The sequence below is a fragment of the Pelophylax lessonae genome, assembly GCF_965119305.1.
Source record: "Pelophylax lessonae genome assembly, chromosome: 11".
Lineage (NCBI taxonomy): Eukaryota > Metazoa > Chordata > Amphibia > Anura > Ranidae > Pelophylax > Pelophylax lessonae.
The window spans coordinates 95913852-95934712 of NC_138778.1; the positions used below are offsets into that span (position 1 = coordinate 95913852).

The 20861-nt window shown below is 42.0% G+C and overlaps 1 protein-coding gene across 1 annotated transcript in view; it reads right to left on the minus strand.

The window, feature by feature from the left end:
• BRCA1 (BRCA1 DNA repair associated) overlaps positions 1-20861 on the minus strand; it is a 413307-nt gene that overhangs the window by 296002 nt on the left and 96444 nt on the right. Inside the window, exons 7-8 of the mRNA XM_082271609.1 lie at positions 7469-7589; positions 1672-1720 (exon numbers count right to left, since the gene is read on the minus strand). Of these exons, the coding sequence (XP_082127735.1) occupies positions 1672-1720; positions 7469-7589 (170 nt within the window). The remainder of the gene's footprint in view (positions 1-1671; positions 1721-7468; positions 7590-20861) is intronic.

Genomic DNA, 20861 nt, shown 5'->3' on the forward strand with positions numbered 1-20861 from the left:
TTGGTAAAAATCCTTGGAGTCGAGGACAAGCTAGCATTCTTTAAGTTTGAAGCCAAAAAAAGTTTGCGAGAAGATACACCTAAGCCTGCTGTTGTGGAGAAACAGCCAATGCAGGGCTGTCACAAAGCGATTATAAACATTTAAGGCATCTATGTCCAAACTATGGCCCTCCAACTATTCAGGAACTACAATTCCCATTATGCCTAGTTATGTCTGTGAATGTCAGAGATTTACAATGCCTCATGGAAATTGCAGTTCCTGAACAGCTGGAGAGCCATAGTTTGGACACCCCTGATTTAAGGCATTCGATGAAACCTGCACTCAGGGGGCTAATGGGATTGACTTCAAGGATTTGTATATTATTATCATACAGGATTTGTATAGTGCCAAGAGTTTGCACAGCACTTTACAACATGAGGGCAGACAGTACAGTTACAAATTACAATACAATATCCATCCTAAATCTGCCAGCAATTGTTGATTGAAAAAGAAAAATCCTAATGAATAGACCAGAACCAACAACTTGTAAGGACATCCAACCTCCTTGAGAACACTAGGCTAAACTGAAAAAGCTGGTTAAGGGAGAGATAATGGCCCCTAGAGGTTGACCTCTAGTTTTTTTTTGTCTGGTCTCCAATGCATCTTTAGGCAGCAGTATAACCCATAGTTCATGAATAAAAATGCTGCATTTCTCAGTTGAAATACAGAAAGCACTTTTTGTGAACAAGGATACAAAAGTGATAAACAGAGTTGAGCCAGGATACTTAGAAGCCCTTGCAGCATCCTAGTTCTACACTGACCACTTTCTCAGGAGCCCTGATTACATGTGCACTTTCCCTCTCAATCTGAGAGTTTGGAATTTTATTTAGTAATAGTGGTGTCAGTATATGTAGAAATCTATTCACTATTGTCTGTTTAGAGAGCCATGACAAAAATAAAAATCTGGTTTACTAGGGTTTCTCCTTATTTACAATACAAATGCTAAATAAGGAGTAAGATAGCACCCCCCCCAAATCTTTCTCTCGTTGACAATCATTACTTTTCGCAGCATAGGGTTTTAAAGAGAAATATTCCATCAGTGTTGTATTGCCAACAATGTGACATTTATACATTATAAATGCTATTAAGATTCACTCATTTATAGTGTTTATCATTCTTTATTATATTATCATTCATACAGTCTAAAATAATTTTACTTCACACAGGGGATTTCTTCTTGACAGAGAAGAACTCCAAGCTATTGCAGTATTGCTGCTGTTATATAAAGGTTGGACAGAGTTACCAGAGGTGTGATTTAAAGCCCATGATAAAAACTCATGACTCCTGAAGGACCTCTGCATACTAAAACTAAGTTTATTAGTTCATAATAGCACAGGGAAGCACAATCCCCCAAAGCAGTGAGGCAGAACAGCAATGAGCCATAAAAATGGTACAAGTTTTACAGTAAGAGACGACTTTGAAATAATTTACTAAACTTTATGCTAGATTCTGCTGGTATGGAAACACACAGAACGGCCCAAGATCACAATGAAGATTTCAAAGAGAAAGAGATGCTCAACCTTTTGGACAAAATAGATAACACTGTATACAAGGCTACTGCAAATTCAACACACTCTTGTTATTAAAGCATTTTTTCAATTTTAGTATTCACAAGTTATTGCTTTTGCTTACCCCAAGCTGTCGATGTTCTTGAATAAATCATCTCCAGAATAGTCAGACTCTAAAAGAAAAACAATTAAAGCAGCAATTTAGGTTCTGGCTAAAATTACGACACGTTAATTATGCTGGGGGCATGAGATACAAATAAATACAGTATGAATATAGAACGCTATTATCCAACAATCTGCAATGTATTAACACATTCAGTGCCAGAAGTGTGCACATTAGTACATACACTTGGGGTACTACAACACTATGAAGATACATTGATGCCAAATGCATGCTGCCCTAAAAAAGGGCAACCTCTGGTTCAAAAAACATAAGGTGCACGCAAAAAAAAAAAAAAAAAGTGTAAGGTTTTGCACTTGGGGACTAAAAACGTAAAAGCACAATACACTTTAGAGGGGGAACCTTTGGGGAAATCAAAAATGGAGAAAGATCTGGGAGTCTTGGTAGAGGATAGACTAAGCAATAGCATGCAATGTCAAGAGGCAACTGCCAAAGCCAGCAGAATATTAGCATGCATAAAGAAAGGGATGCATTCCAGAGATAAAACTATAATCCTACCACTTTATAAAACTCTGGTCCGACCGCATCTGGAGTATTCTGTCCAGTTCTGGTCGCCAGTCCTCAGGAGGTATGTGTTGGAGCTGGAGAGAGTCCAGAGAAGGGCAACTAAACTAATTAGGGGATTGGAGGACCTTAATTATGAAGAGCGTCTGTAATCGCTTGATTTATTCTCCCTGGAGAAGAGACGCTTGAGAGGGGACATGATAGCAATTTATAAATACCTCAATGGTGATCTCAGCATAGAAAAAAAGCTATTCAGTCGAAAGGATTGCATGAGGACTCGAGGACATACAATGCGATTAGAGGAGAAGCATTTTAACCTCAGACAATGCAGGGGGTTCTTTACTGTTAGGGCTACACGATTGTGGAATTCTCTACCACAAAAGGTGGTTTCTGCGGGAAGTATGGTTGCTTTCAAAAGACTCTTGGATCTACATCTCAATGATCAGAACATTCAGGGGTATGAGAGATGATTACAGTCACACACACCTACACAGGTTGAACTGGATGGACTATTGTCTTTATTCAACCTCAACTACTATGTAACTATGTAAGTATTGTGAAAAACAATATGGTACACATGATCATGAATGAAACTTGCAATCACTCCTGAGGGTAAAACAATGTTGTAAGGTGATCCAATCTAATAAGTCAGTTAATGAAAAATAAAATTACATTTTACAGCTGCGGCCTAAGCTACACAAGGTTTGCTGGAAAAACTGACCTCAGCCAACAAGAGGTTTGTATCATTATGCATATGAAAAAGGCAACGTTTGGTAACGGTTCCCATTTTCAAATTAAAGCAGAATACTTGTGGGATGAAATGGTCATGCTGTAGAATACATAAACTGGATAGTAAATAACAATGTATCCCACAATTTCCCTGCACACAGCAAATTAGTAAAAACAGAGTTAGGCCCCTTTCACACTTTTGCGACTTGGAACTGAAAAGTCGCATTACAAGTCGTACTCCATGATTTCCAATGAGTATCATTCATATCTGTGCGAATTCAAAGTAGTCCCTGCACTATTTTGGTCTGACTTTGATGCGTTTTGAGGTTCATAGCATTTAAGATTGCACAGGCATTCCTTCAAGTCCAGGCAAAACCGCACGACTTTTAGGTCACACAAGTGTGAAAGGGGCCTTATAGTCAACGTGCTTTGGTAATGAAATATAGTTACATAGTAGTTGAGGTTGAATAAAGACGATAGTCCATCCTGTGTATGTTACTAAAGTATTAACAGCTTGCATCAAAGTTCAGTCAACGAATTGCCTCCACACGTGTCTTATATAGCAGTCTGCATTGGTCATTGTAACCAGACAGCTACACCTTCATACATCTTACTCTTTTTGATGTATGGTGAATGATTAATATTTTCATATTCAGTTACAATCCCAAATAAAAATCGCCAGTAACTACATTTGAATCAATGGTTCTAAATCTTTTCCCGCTCAGAATGCTCTATATTTCCTTCTTGGTGCATTAAAGATAGAATTTCTTTACTCTGACTAAAAAACATGGTTGTTAAAAAAAAAAAAAGTATAAATCTCAGTACCATGTCCATGTTCCAGCTGTCTTTTCTTTGACAGCCCTGAACCAAGCACTTTTTCCTCCAGATGCATTAGAACATGTAGGAAGAACCTTTTAAAAGAGCAGAGCGGTGGCATTGAGTTTAGAGTTGCTCTTCAGAACCCAATGCCTCTTCCACTTTATTATTTAGACTTTTGAGTTTTTTTCTAAAGGACCTGCAAACCTAAAGTAAGGTTACCAGATCTTCAAAAGGTAAAATCAGAGGACATCTTGCAGACCACCCCACAAAATCATATCCCCATTTTTTTTTAACCATGCCCTGAAACAACTTGCTCAGATTTATGGAATAAGGGGCAGAATTTGGAGGTATAAAGACAAAAATACTTTGGGCACTAAGAAAAGGGAAATGAAGGGGTGTGCATAGCAGTGAATAGTGGTCGAAATGCTGCAACAGTGGGCAGGGCTTAAAATGTATGGCTAAATAAAACCTCATAAAACCAAACGGGCACTCCTGAAAGAAACAAATGAATCCTATCTATGGATAAAGTGTGTATACAAGGCTGATAACATGATGAGTGTCAGAGCACAATAACGCCAAAGGCCAGGAATCCAAATAAAAAGTAAAAGTTTATTCCAAACAAGTTAAAAACACGAGGAACATAACTGGATATTGAGCAGCATTACACGCGGTTGAAAAGAGCAGGGCCTGCAGCAGGAGGAATATGCCGGGGGACCCAGGTGGCAAAGAGATCCTTGAATGTGCCAGGAGACCCAGATAGAAGGGAGATCCTGGTTCTGTTGCGGCTGAGCAAAAGGGGGACTCAAGTCACCGGAAGTGACATCAAAGGGACACAGAGGTCAGCTGATGCAACATCAGAATGCTGGAAAAGACCCGGTTGCCAGGGCTACATGTTTCGGGACACGCTACTTTGTCAAATTCTAACAAGGCAGCCGGCAGAGCATTGCTTTATAGCCATATTGACGAGCACAACACTACCCCCAACCAAAGAACGGGCTGCTCTGCTGCAAGTGGACAGCATAATTACTTTAAAACAATTGCATAAGAAAATTGGTGCGCTCATCACTTTATCCAAAAAATTATTAAATTAAAAGCATACTTATACAGAAAATCTTGAAAATAAATACTGCAAAATCAAATAAAAATGAAATTCAAAAATAATCCTTTATCAAAAAAAGTCCTTTACAAAAAGGAAAGTTCATAAGTAACACCTTATGTGTAAGTGTTTAAACAAACATCCGATCCCATAAAGGAATTCCAGCGTGTGTCTGTGTCATAGACCATACATGACAAAAAGGTGCTTAGATGAGTGTCTTCACCACATATAGTGCATGCCTTCTACCAGAAATGGCAGATCTAAAATTTTAGAGATCACACTCGCATAAGGAATATCCAAACAGATTCAGCACCCAAACTGGGATGACTTTCTGTTCCACTTGCGATCACACGGTTTCCAAGGTATCAGATAATAGGAAGTCAGACAATAATCACTCCCCAGATATGCAGAGACAGAGGAAGACTTCATAGTGTAATACGTTTTAAAAGGGCATTTATTAAAAACACAGAATTCACTTAGTTAAACAGATTAAAAACAGTGAAGCACCCACAAACACACACGACAGTGGTCATCTTCAGCCTGCTTGTGCAGAATGACGTCACAGAAATGTCTCCATTTAATTTTCACTTGATTTTGCAGTATTTATTTTACATTCAATTTTTCTGTATAGTAGGAGTCTGCTTTTAATTTAATCATGATTTGGATAAGGTGATGAGCGCACCAATTTTCTTATTCTATTTCTTTATGAGCCTTGTGTTCTGACTCATTTGGTTGCAACTGTTCCTAGATTTGTAGTCACAAACGTTTTTGTTTTAGCGTTGAGTTGATTTTTATCATTGAAAGGTGGTGGGATAAGCGCAGGATTTCTACTCTAAAAACAGAACAAATAATTGGGCTGGGAAGATTAAAACATGGCGACCTTCTATGATTGATATACAAACAAATATACAAAAAACAACAATAGGTCGCCATGTTTTAATCTCCCCAGCCCAATAGTTTGGTTTAAATCAATTTTGTTGTCCACTAGCGGCTGACCAGTCTGTTCCTTGGTGAGGGGTAGTGTCATGCTCGTAAACATGGCTAGAAAGCAATGTTCTGCCTGTTGCCTTCCCAGGATTTGACAAAGGAGCGTGTCCCAGAACATGCAGTTCTGGTAACCGGCTCAACTTCCTGGTATTTCCCAGCATTCCTATGTTGCATCAGCTGACCTCTGTGCTCCGGTGACATCACTTCCAGTGACTCAAGTCCCCCTGCTGTTTGGCCATGGCGGGGGTGGCCTCCTAACTAGGATCTCCCTTCTATCTGGGTCCCCCGGCACATTCAAGCCCCCCAGCATACTCAACCTTACGCAGGTCCGGGTCTGGTCAACCGCAGATAATGCTGCTCAACATCCAGTTATATCTGGAACTCATCATGCGATCAGCCCTGTATACTCCATTTATCCATAGACAGGATTCATGTGTTTCTTTCAGGAGTGCCTGTTTGTGTTTGGTTTTATGCTTTTTTTCCCCCACCATCCCAGTGGACATTTTAAGGCTGCCCTAATTTGTATCATTCTTTGGCATCACATCTTGTTCCAGCTGTGGACATTTCATCATGATGAGGAGGTAGCAGTCTAGCGCCCAATATGCTTGTGGATGTATTAAATAAAACCTCAACCTATGCTACAATCGGTCAAGAGAGTGTAAAGCCTAAAGCTCAGTGTTTAACATTACGTAACACCTAAATTTCAGGGGTAAGGAGTAAGTAACACAGAGTGCAGGGCTCAGGATTAAGAAAAGCAGAGAGTTCAGGGATCAGGAAAAAGCAACGCAGAGAGCTCAGGGTCAGGAGTAAGTAAAACTCAAAGTTAATGGGTAAGGATTAAAAAACTATCAATAAATGGTGTATTACATGCTGTTCATACTCACTCAGTCACTATGAGATTCATGTTTTTTGTTTTTTTTTTTGCAAAAAACCTGGTTGATCCTGCTGTTCTCTCTCTCCCCCTTCTGTCCAAGTGCCCGATGTAAGGATTTTGCAGAGCAGTGTTGGCAGCTCTGCACATGTTCAGTTATCAGTGAGTCTCTATGCCTAACATTTCCTCCCCATCACATCTGAGCAGCCCATGCGACTACAGAGTCCCACATGTGGGTATATAAACAGTGGTAAATGACTGCATACTCCCTCCCCCCTCCATGCACACTAACCAGCTAAACACGATGGGGGCGGGATAATACATGTAAATTGTTGTTGGTTTCACCTCCCTCTTATTCTAAGACACAGGCCGGAAGGGCGTGACAGCCTGTGATTAGCAGAAATAATAAAGATTTGATTTTGAATATAGATTTGTAAGACAACTGAAGACAGTTTATTGATATAATTACTTATTTCTCCAGGAAACGGGGACAAATGACAACCTTAACCTAAAACTAAAATAAGTTATTATGAGTTACTAATGACATTTAACAAAGTACATCCTCCCAAAAACACATTCAGGAGCTTAAAAACAGTAAAAAAAAAAAAATGTTACTGTGCATTATTTAGAGACTACAGGTTGTTTTACATTACAAAACAAGATGGCAGCAATAGAAAGAGGTAAAACATGACACAGCAGTTGCCACAGTAATACAACTGGTTAAAGCAGCTTACCAAACTCTGTAATTAGTGGTCTCTTGCTTTTAACATAATTTGTCTCTTCTTTCTTGCGTTTAAGTCTGCTACAGTTCTCAGTCCCTGCATCCCTTGTGAGCAAAGTGTCAATGCTGGTTTCCTAATAATAAAGGATAAGAGTTAAACATAAACATATGCAATATGCAGAGGACAAACCCAACCATAAAACAGACACATGTATGTATAGTAAGCCCCAGCTCACCAGACAGCCTGCACAGTAGGGCTGCGGAATATAATCGAAAGATCGATGCATCGCGATTCGACCCTTCGCGATTTTGCATTGATGCGGGAACCCTGAAAAATCGATTCCTTGCTCCTCCCCCCTCTCCCCCTCCCTCCCTCACTCCACAGAAGTGTCATTGCTGGATTAATATGCAGCGGTGGCCTGGCTGCATCCGGCGCTGTTGCCCTCTCATTGGATGGTGTGTAGCCTCAGGAGGCGGGCGCTGCAGCACACCAACGGGCCGCTCCCACCACGCTCTCCCCCTTCCTCAGGATTTGTAGCTCTCACCTCCCCCATGGGCCGGTGTAGTCCTGCTCAAAGCCGACACAGACATGGCTGCAGCTATCATCACATCCCTCGGAAGAAACAGTCTGCTTCAGGAAATGAGCTGCGAGGGGAGGAGGAGGAGGGGTGCACTGCTAGGAGTGCTCAGAAGATGAGAGACCAGCCTGTCATGCTAAAAGTAAGTGGGGAGTGAGTGAGTGCAGCATAGAAGTGGCCCATCCCCCACCTCTGCTGTACCTCCAGTCCGTGTACTACTGTGCATATCACATTGGGGCTTTTTTCTGTCTAGTTCTTCCTAAGATTTCCCTATAAACTTTCCCACCTGGAAACATCCACTTTTCTACAAGTAGTATACTTGTAGATAGAATGCCTTCCTTTTTTTTTTTTTCTTTCATTGATGTTGTTGACCTGCATTCTATCTAAGTTGCTACCAAAAGACTCAGCAATGATTTGTTAAAGTGATACTAAAGGGTATTATTATTTTCTTTTTCTATAAAATAAAAAAGCTATCATACTTACCTGCTGGCCGTCTCTTGTACCATGTCTGCAGTCTCTGCCCCTCTCCTGTAGTGTATCTGTAGTCTGTGACCCTCTCCTGTAGTGCGTCTGCAGTCTCTGACCTTCTCCTGTAGTGGGTCTGCAGTCTCTGACCCTCTCCTGTAGTGCGTCTGCAGTCTCTGACCCTCTCCTGTAGTGCGTCTGCAGTCTCTGACCCTCTCCTGTAGTGTGTCTGCAGTCTCTGACCCTCTCCTGTAGTGTGTCTGCAGTCTCTGACCCTCTCCTGTAGTGTGTCTGCAGTCTGTGACCCTCTCCTGTAGTGTGTCTGCAGTCTGTGACCCTCTCCTGTAGTGTGTCTGCAGTCTGTGACCCTCTCCTGTAGTGCGTCTGCAGTCTCTGACCTTCTCCTGTAGTGGGTCTGCAGTCTCTGACCCTCTCCTGTAGTGTGTCTGCAGTCTCTGACCCTCTCCTGTAGTGCGTCTGCAGTCTCTGACCCTCTCCTGTAGTGCGTCTGCAGTCTCTGACCCTCTCCTGTAGTGCGTCTGCAGTCTCTGACCCTCTCCTGTAGTGTGTCTGCAGTCTCTGACCCTCTCCTGTAGTGTGTCTGCAGTCTGTGACCCTCTCCTGTAGTGTGTCTGCAGTCTGTGACCCTCTCCTGTAGTGTGTCTGCAGTCTGTGACCCTCTCCTGTAGTGTGTCTGCAGTCTGTGACCCTCTCCTGTAGTGTGTCTGCAGTCTATGACCCTCTCCTGTAGTGTGTCTGCAGTCTGTGACCCTCTCCTGTAGTGTGTCTGCAGTCTGTGACCCTCTCCTGTAGTGTATCTGCAGTCTGTGAACCTCTCCAGTAGTGTGTCTGCAGTCTCTGACCCTCTCCTGTAGTGTGTCTGCGGTCTGTGACCCTCTCCTATAGTGTGTTTGCAGTCTGTGACCCTCTCCTGTAGTGTGTTTGCAGTCTGTGACCCTCTCCTGTAGTGTGTTTGCAGTCTGTGACCCTCTCCTGTAGTGTGTCTGCAGTCTGTGACCCTCTCCTGTAGTGTGACATCTCTGACCCTCTCCTGTAGTGTGACATCTCTGACCCTCTCCTGTAGTGTGACATCTCTGACCCTCTCCTGTAGTGTGACAAGAGTGTCCTTTAAAAGCAAATGAAAATAAAAATGATTCTTTAATGCTTGATTGTTTGTTTGTTTTTTTTTATAAAGTTTTGAAAACCGTTGGGCAGTGGGCTTGGCATGGGCAGTAGGCTGGGCATGGGCAGTAATCGTGATGCATCGCGGAATCGAATCGTATCGAATCGCGACCCTAATAATCGTAATCGCATCGAATCGTGAGGTAAGTAAAGATGCGCAGCCCTACTGCACAGACAGTGTTTTGAATTATACTCTCAAAACGCAGCTTTTCCTGTCAAAGCAGATTTGCTTTGTAATAAGTATTTGTATTGCTACTGAGATTTTTACATTACAGCTAGATGAAAAACAAATTTTTAAGTTTATTTATACTATGCATACAAATCTAGAGAGTTAAATGATTTTCTGTATTTCTGTACAATAGTGGCATTAATACAAAACGCATGCAAGCAAACTTAATGACATCTGCAGAAGCACGGTTTACCATACCCAGAACCATGTTATGAACAGCTTCTTAAAGGTATAATATAAATGTGAAATGTATTGTTTTGTACATAGGCCTTTAGAGAACATTATTAGAACAGTTGAAATAGAACTGTAACAATCTGCAGTTAGGCAGGTTCACACACGTATGCGAATTGGATGCGGGTTTCCCCATATCCAATTCGCACGACAGGAGAGTATGACCGGCTCTCAATGGAGCCAGTCACACATCTTCGGGGCGGCCGCAGAGCACACTGCAGAAAGGTCCTGTGCGTCTAAGGAGCTCGCAGTAGAACCTCAATATATCATATTGCCTGTTATCATGCGATTCTTGTAAGTGCTATTCCTTTTATTTCATTAAAAGTTTTTAGCAATATTACGCTATGTGCACTCCTCTTTTTGGTTTTCACGTCATCTGGTTTTGAGAGACTTCCTTCCCTCTTCTTACCATCACAAGAGCTGAAAACGACATCCATGGTATATTCGTAGGAATCAGGATCATCTTGTAAAGCCTAATAGGTCTGTTTGCTATATGGTAATTCAGACCCATTTGATCTGGTGAGCGCCACTTCTATTTGTTTACTTGGTGTTGGGATTCACTTTCTCACGTTTGGATAGGATTATGTTCACCGACAAAATGTATCACTTCTTTGGGACTTTATTTTAAGCCTACCCAGGTCATTGGGCTTTATTTTGCATGTTGTTTCATGCATTTATGATTTATTTGTATATAATGTACAAATTATTAGCGCCGCACTTAATTTTTTCTTTTGCCATTTTATAATCTGTTTATCAGTTATGTTGTGCTGGCAGCTCTTTTCACTTTGGTATATCGCTTATTAGACCACTTTTTTCTGTGCGTCTATGGCTCCATTTCAGGTCCAAATTCAGGCAAAAATTCTAACATAATTCGGACCTGAAAACGGTGAAGGGGGACGCTATGGACCCCCTGCTGCGAGCCGCGTTGCAAATAGTCCTAACCATGCCTAAAGCTCTCTGTGCATTGCCATTTCTGATGCAGGACATGCCTCTTTCGTTTTAATTTAATCTCAAAACTTAATTGAGAAAATAAACAGAAAATATAAAGATACAAAATCCAGAGACAATATAGAATTCAAGGAATATTTATATAATAATACCATAATCCATCAACAGCATCTCCAACAATACGCCCCGATTCAATAATGTATTTTCAAAGCACTGATGCTACATCAAACATTGTAGAGTAAAACATTTCACAGAATTCTATCGAATAACAGTTCAACAGGTGAAAGTCCTAGCATATCTAGCCAGGGGGGCCAATCTGCCTGGGCACCTTTTGTGTTAAAAGACATACTTTTTTAGGTGTGTCGCCAATTTGGGCAATCCACTCCTTAATAGACGGTGGGTTAGTCAATTTCCAGTGCCTAAAAATCATTTACAGACCTGGAAGAAGGCCCTAGCTATTCCATGTTTCATAACCTCTTCTGTCTGAAGATTGTTGAGGATACCCAAAAGGCAAGGTTTGGGATCAGCACAAATGTCAACATGGAATTCTCTATTAAGAGTATCCAGGACGCTCCTTCAGTAAAGATGCAGTTTGGGGTATCGCCACAAGAGTTGAATTAGATCCCCATGTTCTCTAGAACACACCTGGTGCATGCTGGGTTCTCTCATAACTCTATTTTAAATAACCTTACAGGTGTAAGGTGGACCCTGAGGAGCATGAATAGCTGTAAATGTCGCTGTGAAACATTAAGGTTGCACAATTGCATCGCCTGCAAAACTTCCACCCACTGTTTCTCCTCAAACGCTCCCACATCCTGCTGCCATCTAGTCCGAGCTCTCGAGGGAAAGTCTTTTAAAAAGGTACATAACAACATGTAATAGCATCTGAATATAAAAACCTTATAAACATCCACCTCAGACATATAATGAAAAATGGGGGTCGGTGCCTGTTCCCAAATGTCAACCCCAGTCTGTGCCCTACTAGCATGTTGCAACGGTAGGTAAAACAAATGTATGGACTGTGGAAGGCGAAATCTAGTTTTCAGGACGAGGAAGCTACAGAGTTTACCATTTTCAAAGATGTGAGACAAGTGTGCATTTCCATTTGCACCATACTGTAAAGACTTAAGCTCTAGGTAGTGGGCATTTCCCCAGATGGGACTAAATCTAGTAAAACCAGTAACCTCCTGCATCTGCCTCACCTTATGCCACACCTTTTACATAGGTGAGTATGTAGGAAAAATTTTATTAAGACTTACTGAAGGTTAGAGCTTCCAGTCAAATTTAAATTTCGACACTGCTCATGATACAGAATGAAAGTGGTTGGGTCCACAGGAGCTCTGTCCTGTAACTTGGTTCGGCAATGTGTTCTAACTGGGCAGCGAGGTGAGGGTTTGGTAAGGCCAGGCCACTTCTATCTATGCCTCTATTTCTTGGTTTGAGGCAGCCCAAGGTAAGCTAATGGTCAAGATTTCTCAAAAAAATCTGGAGATCTCAACTTGTACATTTGCTGCCATTACAAATCCTGTTCTTCTTTAACTATATATAAAAACTAGCAAAATGACTGTTAGTCATTTTAAGAGAAACTATACAAGTTTTGGATAATTAAAGTTTGTTTTTAAAATTGGATTTTGCACACATTTAAAGTCCACCAGTGCGGCATGGATTAATTGGTTATAACTTTTTGCGCACCAATCTATCCCAGCAGGAAATATAATGATGGAGATACCCCTGAGGAAGACACGTAGTCCCTTGTGTCGTCGCGCGTAGGGGAGGGGCCAGGCGGGTGTCAGTGATTGGAGCATTTCACAGTGGCAGGTATGCTGGAACAGATCCCACTGAAGAAGAGGATCTGCGCTCGGCCATCCATCTTTTACACATATACCATCATTATATTTCCTGCTGGGATAGATTGGTGCGCTCAAGCACCAACTGCATGTGAGTAAATTTACGTTTTTTAATAAAACTTATTTTACCATACGTTATTTGCACCATGGTTTTATGTTCCTCCCCATATGTGAGAGAGCTGCTGAAGCTATATATCTATTTTTGTAATGTTATTTTACTATATAAATCATTAAAAATGAAATATTTTTGTGTTTTCCATAGCTCTTGTTATGTCTCTCAGTATCTTTTATGTGTTTAAATGAGTTTCTATTGTTTTAAAAGGGTGTTTAAAGACCTTAAAATGCTTTTACACGTACAGTGACAGTAAAAAAAAACATGTCTACAACGCATTTTAATAGGGTTTTTCTATTTTGCAGATTTTCACTTTTCGCGGCTAGGTCTGGAACGTAACCCCCGCAATGGAGGGGGGTTTACTGTAGACAGAGACGTCAGTTTTGCTGCACACGTTCTGAAAATGCACAAAAAAAAATAGTTCTTCCTTTTAAGGCCCGTACACACGTACCGATCGTCGGCATACAAACGTCGGTGGACGAAGGATCTGCCGATTGTACGCGTGTTAGTATGGTGCCTCCGACAGATGTCTGCGCACAATCCGCGGACAAAAGTCTTTCTTGCAAACATGAAAATATTTGTATGCCGACACCAGAACGGACGATTGTTCGCCTGTCAGTACACAATTCTGCCGACACACAGCTACAAATCCCAACACGCATGATCAAACCAAATGAGTTCCCGGAAGAATTTTCTCTAGTAAACTCAACATTTTATTCAGAAAGAACTTTCGGCTCGCGGAAGTCCAAGAAATAGGTGAAATGCGGAGCACATGCTCATCTTGATAAATGTGAGAAGAAGGAAGATGCTGCTCATAATGCCATACTTTTCTAATAAAAAGGCATGTGTTCTGTTATGATGAAGATAATGTTTGTCTATTCTATCTGTTCTATCAAATTTTAGAATTAAATAATTTGAACTCTTCACCATTATTTTTGTATTTTCACACCAAAGATCTAACTATTGATATGACCCTTTATTCTTTTATGAATTAATGTCTAAAACATATTTTTCAGGTTATGCACAATATTAAACATGTTAACAAATTCAGATAGGCCATTTTTTATTTTCAATTTTCTTTATTTTTTGGATCTCAGCAAAAAAAAAACAAAGCAAACATCAATACTTTCCGTATAATAAACTAAACATAAAAAAGTTCCATTTGGACAAAATTAAACTAGAAACTGGCAAACAGGGGTAAAATAAATAATAGGGGGTTACACAAATTAAAGTTGCTGGTAACTGTAATCAGGTTGCCATGAGGGCAGGTTTGGATCCTGCTGGCCATATTGCCACTGGCCATGTGGCATTTGGCGAGGTGGTGGGTGTTGTGGAGGTGGAGGTGGAGGTGGAGGTGGAGGGCACGGGTGCTCCTGGCATGCATGGCTGTGCTCAGTAAGTATGCCGTTTTCTGCGTTTTGCAGCACATCCAGAATAATTTTTCTGGCATACTGACACTGCCTGAGGTCCACCTTATCCAGGATTTTGGCAGTCATATTCCCGAAGGACTCATTGGCCTCCGGTTTCCGACGTAGGGCTATGGTGGCCTCATGGATAAACTCGTCGGTGATGTCATCCACGTGCTTCCTCTTTTGCCTCCGTTTGGCAGGAGGAGGTGGTGGTGGAAAGAGTTCCGCAGGCTCCTCAGGCTCCACAGGCTCCCCAGGCTCCTGGCTGCAACCTGGCTCCTCCTCAGTGACACTTCCCTGTTGATGAAATGAACAATTGATTAGAATGTTATAGTGTATATAAAAATGCATGTTTGTTATATTATTGTGAACAAATAGCAGACTTTACATACAGTGGCATATCTAGGGTCTCCAGTGCCCTTGTTGAGGAGCTGTATTTGGCAACAACCCCCCCCCCCCCCCCCCAAGATCAATGTAAAACTGTAACCCACCCCCCCCCCAAAAAAATTAAAGGGCATTAAAAGTTTCTAATTTGCCCCTTGTTTGCCCAGTGTAGAGCTCTCTAGTGGGCAATCATTGTCTCAGGTGTGAAAAAGAAAGAGAGGGTTGAGAGCTAGAGAGAGGGAGAGAAAGAGGGGGTGTGAGAGAGAGAGGAGGGGGTTGCAGAGAGAGAGGGGTCTGAACTTGCAGAGGACTTGATGTAGGGCATTGAGGGTGAAGCAGTGCAGGGAAACATGAATAAGGAAGCCACCTGCCTTGCTGACCCAGAGTGAGAGACCAGAGACATGGAAGCAAGGATGGATGGATCATTTGCAGGAGCTGTTAGTTTTGTATTAAAAAAGGTTGAGCCAGAGGAATGCTGAGGCTACAGCAGTGTTTGTTAGGACCAGAGGTGTGCTGGGGATGCAGCAGTGTTTGTAAGACCAGAGGTGTGCTGGGGATGCAGTGAGAGGCAGTCTCAGTCTCCTGGTCTTTTGGCTCAGCTGCTCTCAATGTTTTACACCTGCATGAAGCTGCTCTCAATGTTTTACACCTGCATGAAGCAGCTCTCAATGTTTTACACCTGCATGAAGCAGCTCTCAATGTTTTACACCTGCATGAATCCGCCTGCAAACTGGGGGTTCTGGGGTGTGCAGGCTGAGTGGATTGTTAAAATAAACAATAAAACAATGCCAATGTTTTTGTGACCCACCCCCCTTGGCCTGCGCCCCTGGCGGTTGCCTGTCATGCCAACCCCTTGCTATGCCCGTTTACCTAAAGGGTCAATTATGGTTTAGCTTATAATTTTGTTACATGATTACATTTTAGCAGACAATATATTGTGAAATGCCATACCTGAGTAAAACTCTCCTCCAGGAAATCCTCATCCTGGCTTGGATCTACCGACACTGAGCCCTCTGCCGAAGTAGAAGGCAGTGTTGAAATTGACGGCCTGGATTCCATGGTGTCTGCCAGGAACCGCATGTTATCAAAGTACCACAGCCGTGGTACATATACATTCCGTGCCCCTGCTCCAGACTGGGTGGACTCCTCTATTTTTTTTAACTCCCGCCTGTAGGCAGTGCGAATACTGTTTATTTTTTTGCGGATATAAGTAAAATTTGCCCCAGGACAGACGGGCTTGTAGAAGGCCACCAAATGTTCCATGGCCTGTTTTCTGAGTTTTCGATTTTTATAATCTGCGGACTTGACTTGCCACAAACAGGGCAGTTGCCTGAACTCATCAATAAAACTTATTAAAAAGTTGTGGGTGGTGAAATTGTCCACCATATTGCAGGACAGTATATGCCTGCAAGACACAAAACAACACAAAACATATTAAAATAGCATGTATTTTGGCACATAATAAAGATATTCCTAATAAAAGCTGTATAGGGCCCAAAACACACACTTTCTATTAAAAGAGTCGTACCTTTGTTTGTGGGGAAAAGTCGTGATTCGCCGCTCGATCGTGCTCCAACTCTCGATATGTCCGCTAGCGAATCGTCGGCCGAACGATCTGGCGTCCTTTAAATACAGCGCAGGCGTCAACTCCTCCTCCAGTGGCGGGCTTGTGCAGGGGTGTGTACGTGCCGAAGATCAGGCCTACATGCGACACTCACACCTGAGGCAGTGGAATAATCATTGTTTAATTACGAACCATGTCTCAACAATCTGGGAGCTCAATTAGTGGGGGCCGAAGTGATTGGGCCACCCGAAAATCAAGGGCTACACCCATGTCAAAGCCAGAAATGGTGGAGATGGTCTCCATTTTAGAAAAAATGGATTACGATGGAAAGTTGGCAAATTACGATCGGCCCAATGCCAGGAAAGATGGCATCATGGACAAGGTGGTGGCCTGTTTGGTCAAAAAATTCGGTGTCGAGCGATCGAAAGATCAGATTCGGAAACGGTGGTCTGACCTGAAACACCGTGAGCAGGATCAGCTTTCCCAAATCCATCGGATTTTGAAAAAAAGTAAGTTTTATTTTTTCTTTATTTTTTTAATCATGCAATATGTTTTTTATAATTTGGTGTATGTTGTATTAACATGTCTAGATTATAATGTCTATGTAAAAAGTTAGATTACTCATTTTAGTTGTCATGTCGTGATTTGATCGATCTATTGTTGATGTTTTAGTATATGACATTAAAAGTCAGGAAGCCATAGTTAAAAATATATGTATTGTGTTGCAACGAACGTTCTTTCCTGCACGAATCTTCTCAGCAAACATTCCTATTAATCACAGATTATTATTCAAACCTTTAAATAGGAGAAAAACGTAAACTCCGTGCCAAACAATGGGAAAGGAGGAGGAGAGGTTTGACAGCTCCATCGGCAGTTGTGGAAGAAGAGGAGGACATGGGCCCAGATGGTGGCACAGATTCCACTAAAGGTAATTGGTTCCTATGCACTGTCAAACATTAATGTACCATATTTTTCGTAGATAACCATGTACATGTCTTCATATTTGTTACTAAAAGAGCTATCAAGCAGGGCACCATGTCCTAACAAATGTACCTCTTGTGACTTTTATGATATGGCCAATGTTTTGTATTATGTAGATGAAGACATTATGCCTGAGGTGATTCTGGTGGAGCCTACAAGTGACCAGACACCAGAACAACAAGAAGGTTGGTAGTCACAGATTTTTGTGTAGTGGGATCATAGAAATATGTGTATTTGCAATGATTGTTTAACCTTATATTCTTGTATTCCCTTACAAATTTACATTGCAGATGTTGCGTCATGCCAGGATGTGGCATCCCCAGCCAGGTCTGAACCAATATCTCCTGGCAACTTGCCAAGCAGCATGGAAGCCACTTCCGAAACTGTGGAGGAACCAGGACCAAGTGTCCAAGAGCCAATTGTGTGCCCACGTAGGTTTTTTCAGAATGATTTTTATCAGTGTTATTTTTAGCCTCCAATTTACAACACTAGTTCCCTATGGGAGCCTCTTTATTTGAATGGAAGTCGCACCGTAAGTCGGATCAGGATGCTCTGACTTGCGGGGCCACTTGCGTTGTGAAGATTTTTGAGGGGGAACTACACCCAAAAATTGAACAACCCACCGTGGGTGTCCCCCCAAGTTCACAACCAGGCCTTTTGTGTGTGGTATTGAGTTTGAGGGTATGCCCACAACAAAAAGACAGCGTGGGTTACCCCCAAAACCCCTACCAGACCCTTATCCAAGCATGCAGCTTGTCAGGCCAGGAAAGAGAACGAGCAAGCGGACCAAACACCCCCTGGACCACAGCAGGACACATGCCCTCAACATGGGGGGGTTTTGTTGCTTTGGGCCAGGGGGCCTCTGCACCGCACACCCAAAAGCACCTTACTCCCATGTAGAGGAGGACAAGAGCCTCATCCCCACAACCCTGTCTGGTGGTTTTGGGGGGTCATGCGGCCAGGGGGTTCCTAGGACTTTGGAAGCAACCTTTAACAAAGGGTGGCCCCCAGATCCCAGACCCCAATCACTATGTGAATGGGTATGGGGTACATAGTACCCCTACACATTAACCACATAAATGGAAGTGTATGTGAATAACGACAGGAGACGTTTATGAAATGTTCTTAAAGATCTTCATCCGGTCTTCTCCACTCTGCTCTTTGGATCTTCTCCTCTCCACTCTTCTGCTGTCCAATCTTCTGCTCTTATGTTGTCTGCTCTTTTGCCCTAGGCTCTTCTTCTTCCTCCTGTCCTCCTCCAATGCTGTTGCCATGCATTCTGCCCGTCTCTGGTCTCTGCATCTTAATATATATACATTACAACCATGCCCTCACAATGACGTCATCATGCGTTCACACCCCTAATGAATATATAGTAAGCTCAGGAGACCGGCAGAATCATCAGCAACAGCATCGGAGGAGGACAGGAGGAAGAAGAAGAGCCTAGGGCAAAAGAGCATAAGAACAGGGTAGGTATTAACTCGAGAGGAATTTAAGATTACCTGGACACCAAATGTTTCTCTATTATTATGACCTCATGTAGGTGATTCACATTGACTCATTTTTTTTTAATTTTTACAGACCATGTTTTACATAGTTGCACATTAGCCAAATTGACCCGTGAGGCTCTCCAATGCTGCGCAGACCTGGAACAAATAAAGGAGACTGCAACGGCATTACAAATCAAAATGCGCAATTTTGTGGACATGATTGGCAAATTTTAAGCCACAATTTTACTAGGTTTTTAATGTTTGTATTGGGATGTTCCTGATGTTACAATTTTTTTAGAATGTTTTAGGGCATTTTAATTACACTCAGATGTTAAAGAGTGTACCCAAGTTTGGGAAAAGCACTTTACAACACCCTAACCCTAACCCTAACCCTAACCCTGTGAATGTTTGATACTAAAACGTTTTTACATTCAACAATGTGTGTTCAATTCTTTATTAGACTTTAGTTGGGGGGTCGAGGTCTAAAGCTGTGTAAAGAAGCACTAAATGTATGATGGCTGTCCTATTCCCATATTTACATGTTAATGAAAGCATTTTGGTCACTGCCATATGCGAGTTGCTGGAGGTGTCAATGAAATGTTAAAGATACCCCCAGTTTTAACGCATATCACAGTGCGATCTGACATTTCACACAGGATCGGATCACACAAGTTTGAACGATTGTGCGATCCTATCCTGATGTGGCTGAATAAATGTGCGACTTTTGTGCGAGTGCAGTGCGAATTGAGCCATACAAACTGTATAGCTGATTTTCGCATGAACATCTGATCGCATGTAATAAAGGAGCAGTGCGCTACGATATTACATGCCATCAGATGTGCAGTGTGAATTGAGACATACACTTTGTATGGCTACATTCGCACTGAACACGCATACAAGTCGCACATGACCCTTTATTTCTGATGTATCTGGATTGGATCGCACAGTGCTTAACACTTGTGGAATACAATCCTGTGCAAAAAGTAAGTGGCGGGTCACCCTTATGCAATGCTGGAAGGCTGCAAAGTCGCAGACTTCCCGCATCGCATAAGTGTGACTCAACACTCAAGGTACTAGCAGTCCTAGGATTCAATATGGCATTGATATTGCCAGTAGCAATCAGTGTAGGGAGATCAGTGTAATCTATAGTGTATTGCTTGTTCGTTGCTCTAGTTCACTTTCCATTACCTATATATATAACACTTTGAGATGAACAATGATCAAGTTTCACATAACACTGACATATCCTAACATTGGTGGGCAGTGAGAAGGATGTCATAAATGAACACAACATAACAGGTGTAGGTACTTTGTTAATACCCTAATGTATTATATGAAATATATAGTATGGGCAACTTCTGGACAATGAACACCAATGTAAGGTGACATTAGATGAACCTTGGGTGTGACCTAGTTCTCAATGTGACAGGGTTTGTGTACATTTTGTGGGGTGCAGAAGGCCCTTGTATTTACACCACTGGCTAAAAAATAACACATGGCCATCATCACTTTGGATCAGCTGGTGAGAGACTACAGTCAAGAAACACACTGATGAATGTATTAACCCTTCCAAAGTCACACATATATAACACATGATTAACCCAAATAATTGTGTTTGGCATATGTGCCCAAATGATTATAATCCACAATACAGAATCATTGCAATTTTTGTTTAATGTGTTGAAAAATAATATATCTCTGACATTTATCTTGTGTGTCCAATCTTTAACAAGATTAATGGGTGTGTGACAGTGATTGCTGCCAGGACACAGCTCCTCTCCCCACGAAATAGTCCAGATATTCCTGGCGGATCTGACGGGCCCTGTGTGATGCCAATGCTGACCGTCCAACTTCCATTGACGTCATGGACTCCACTTGGTTAGAAGGTTGGGCCTCTCCACTTGTACCTGGCATAGCAGGGTCAGTATCCAGTTGCTGCAAGACATAATTTTGTGCATTCCTGCGTAGGAAGTTGTGCAAAATGCA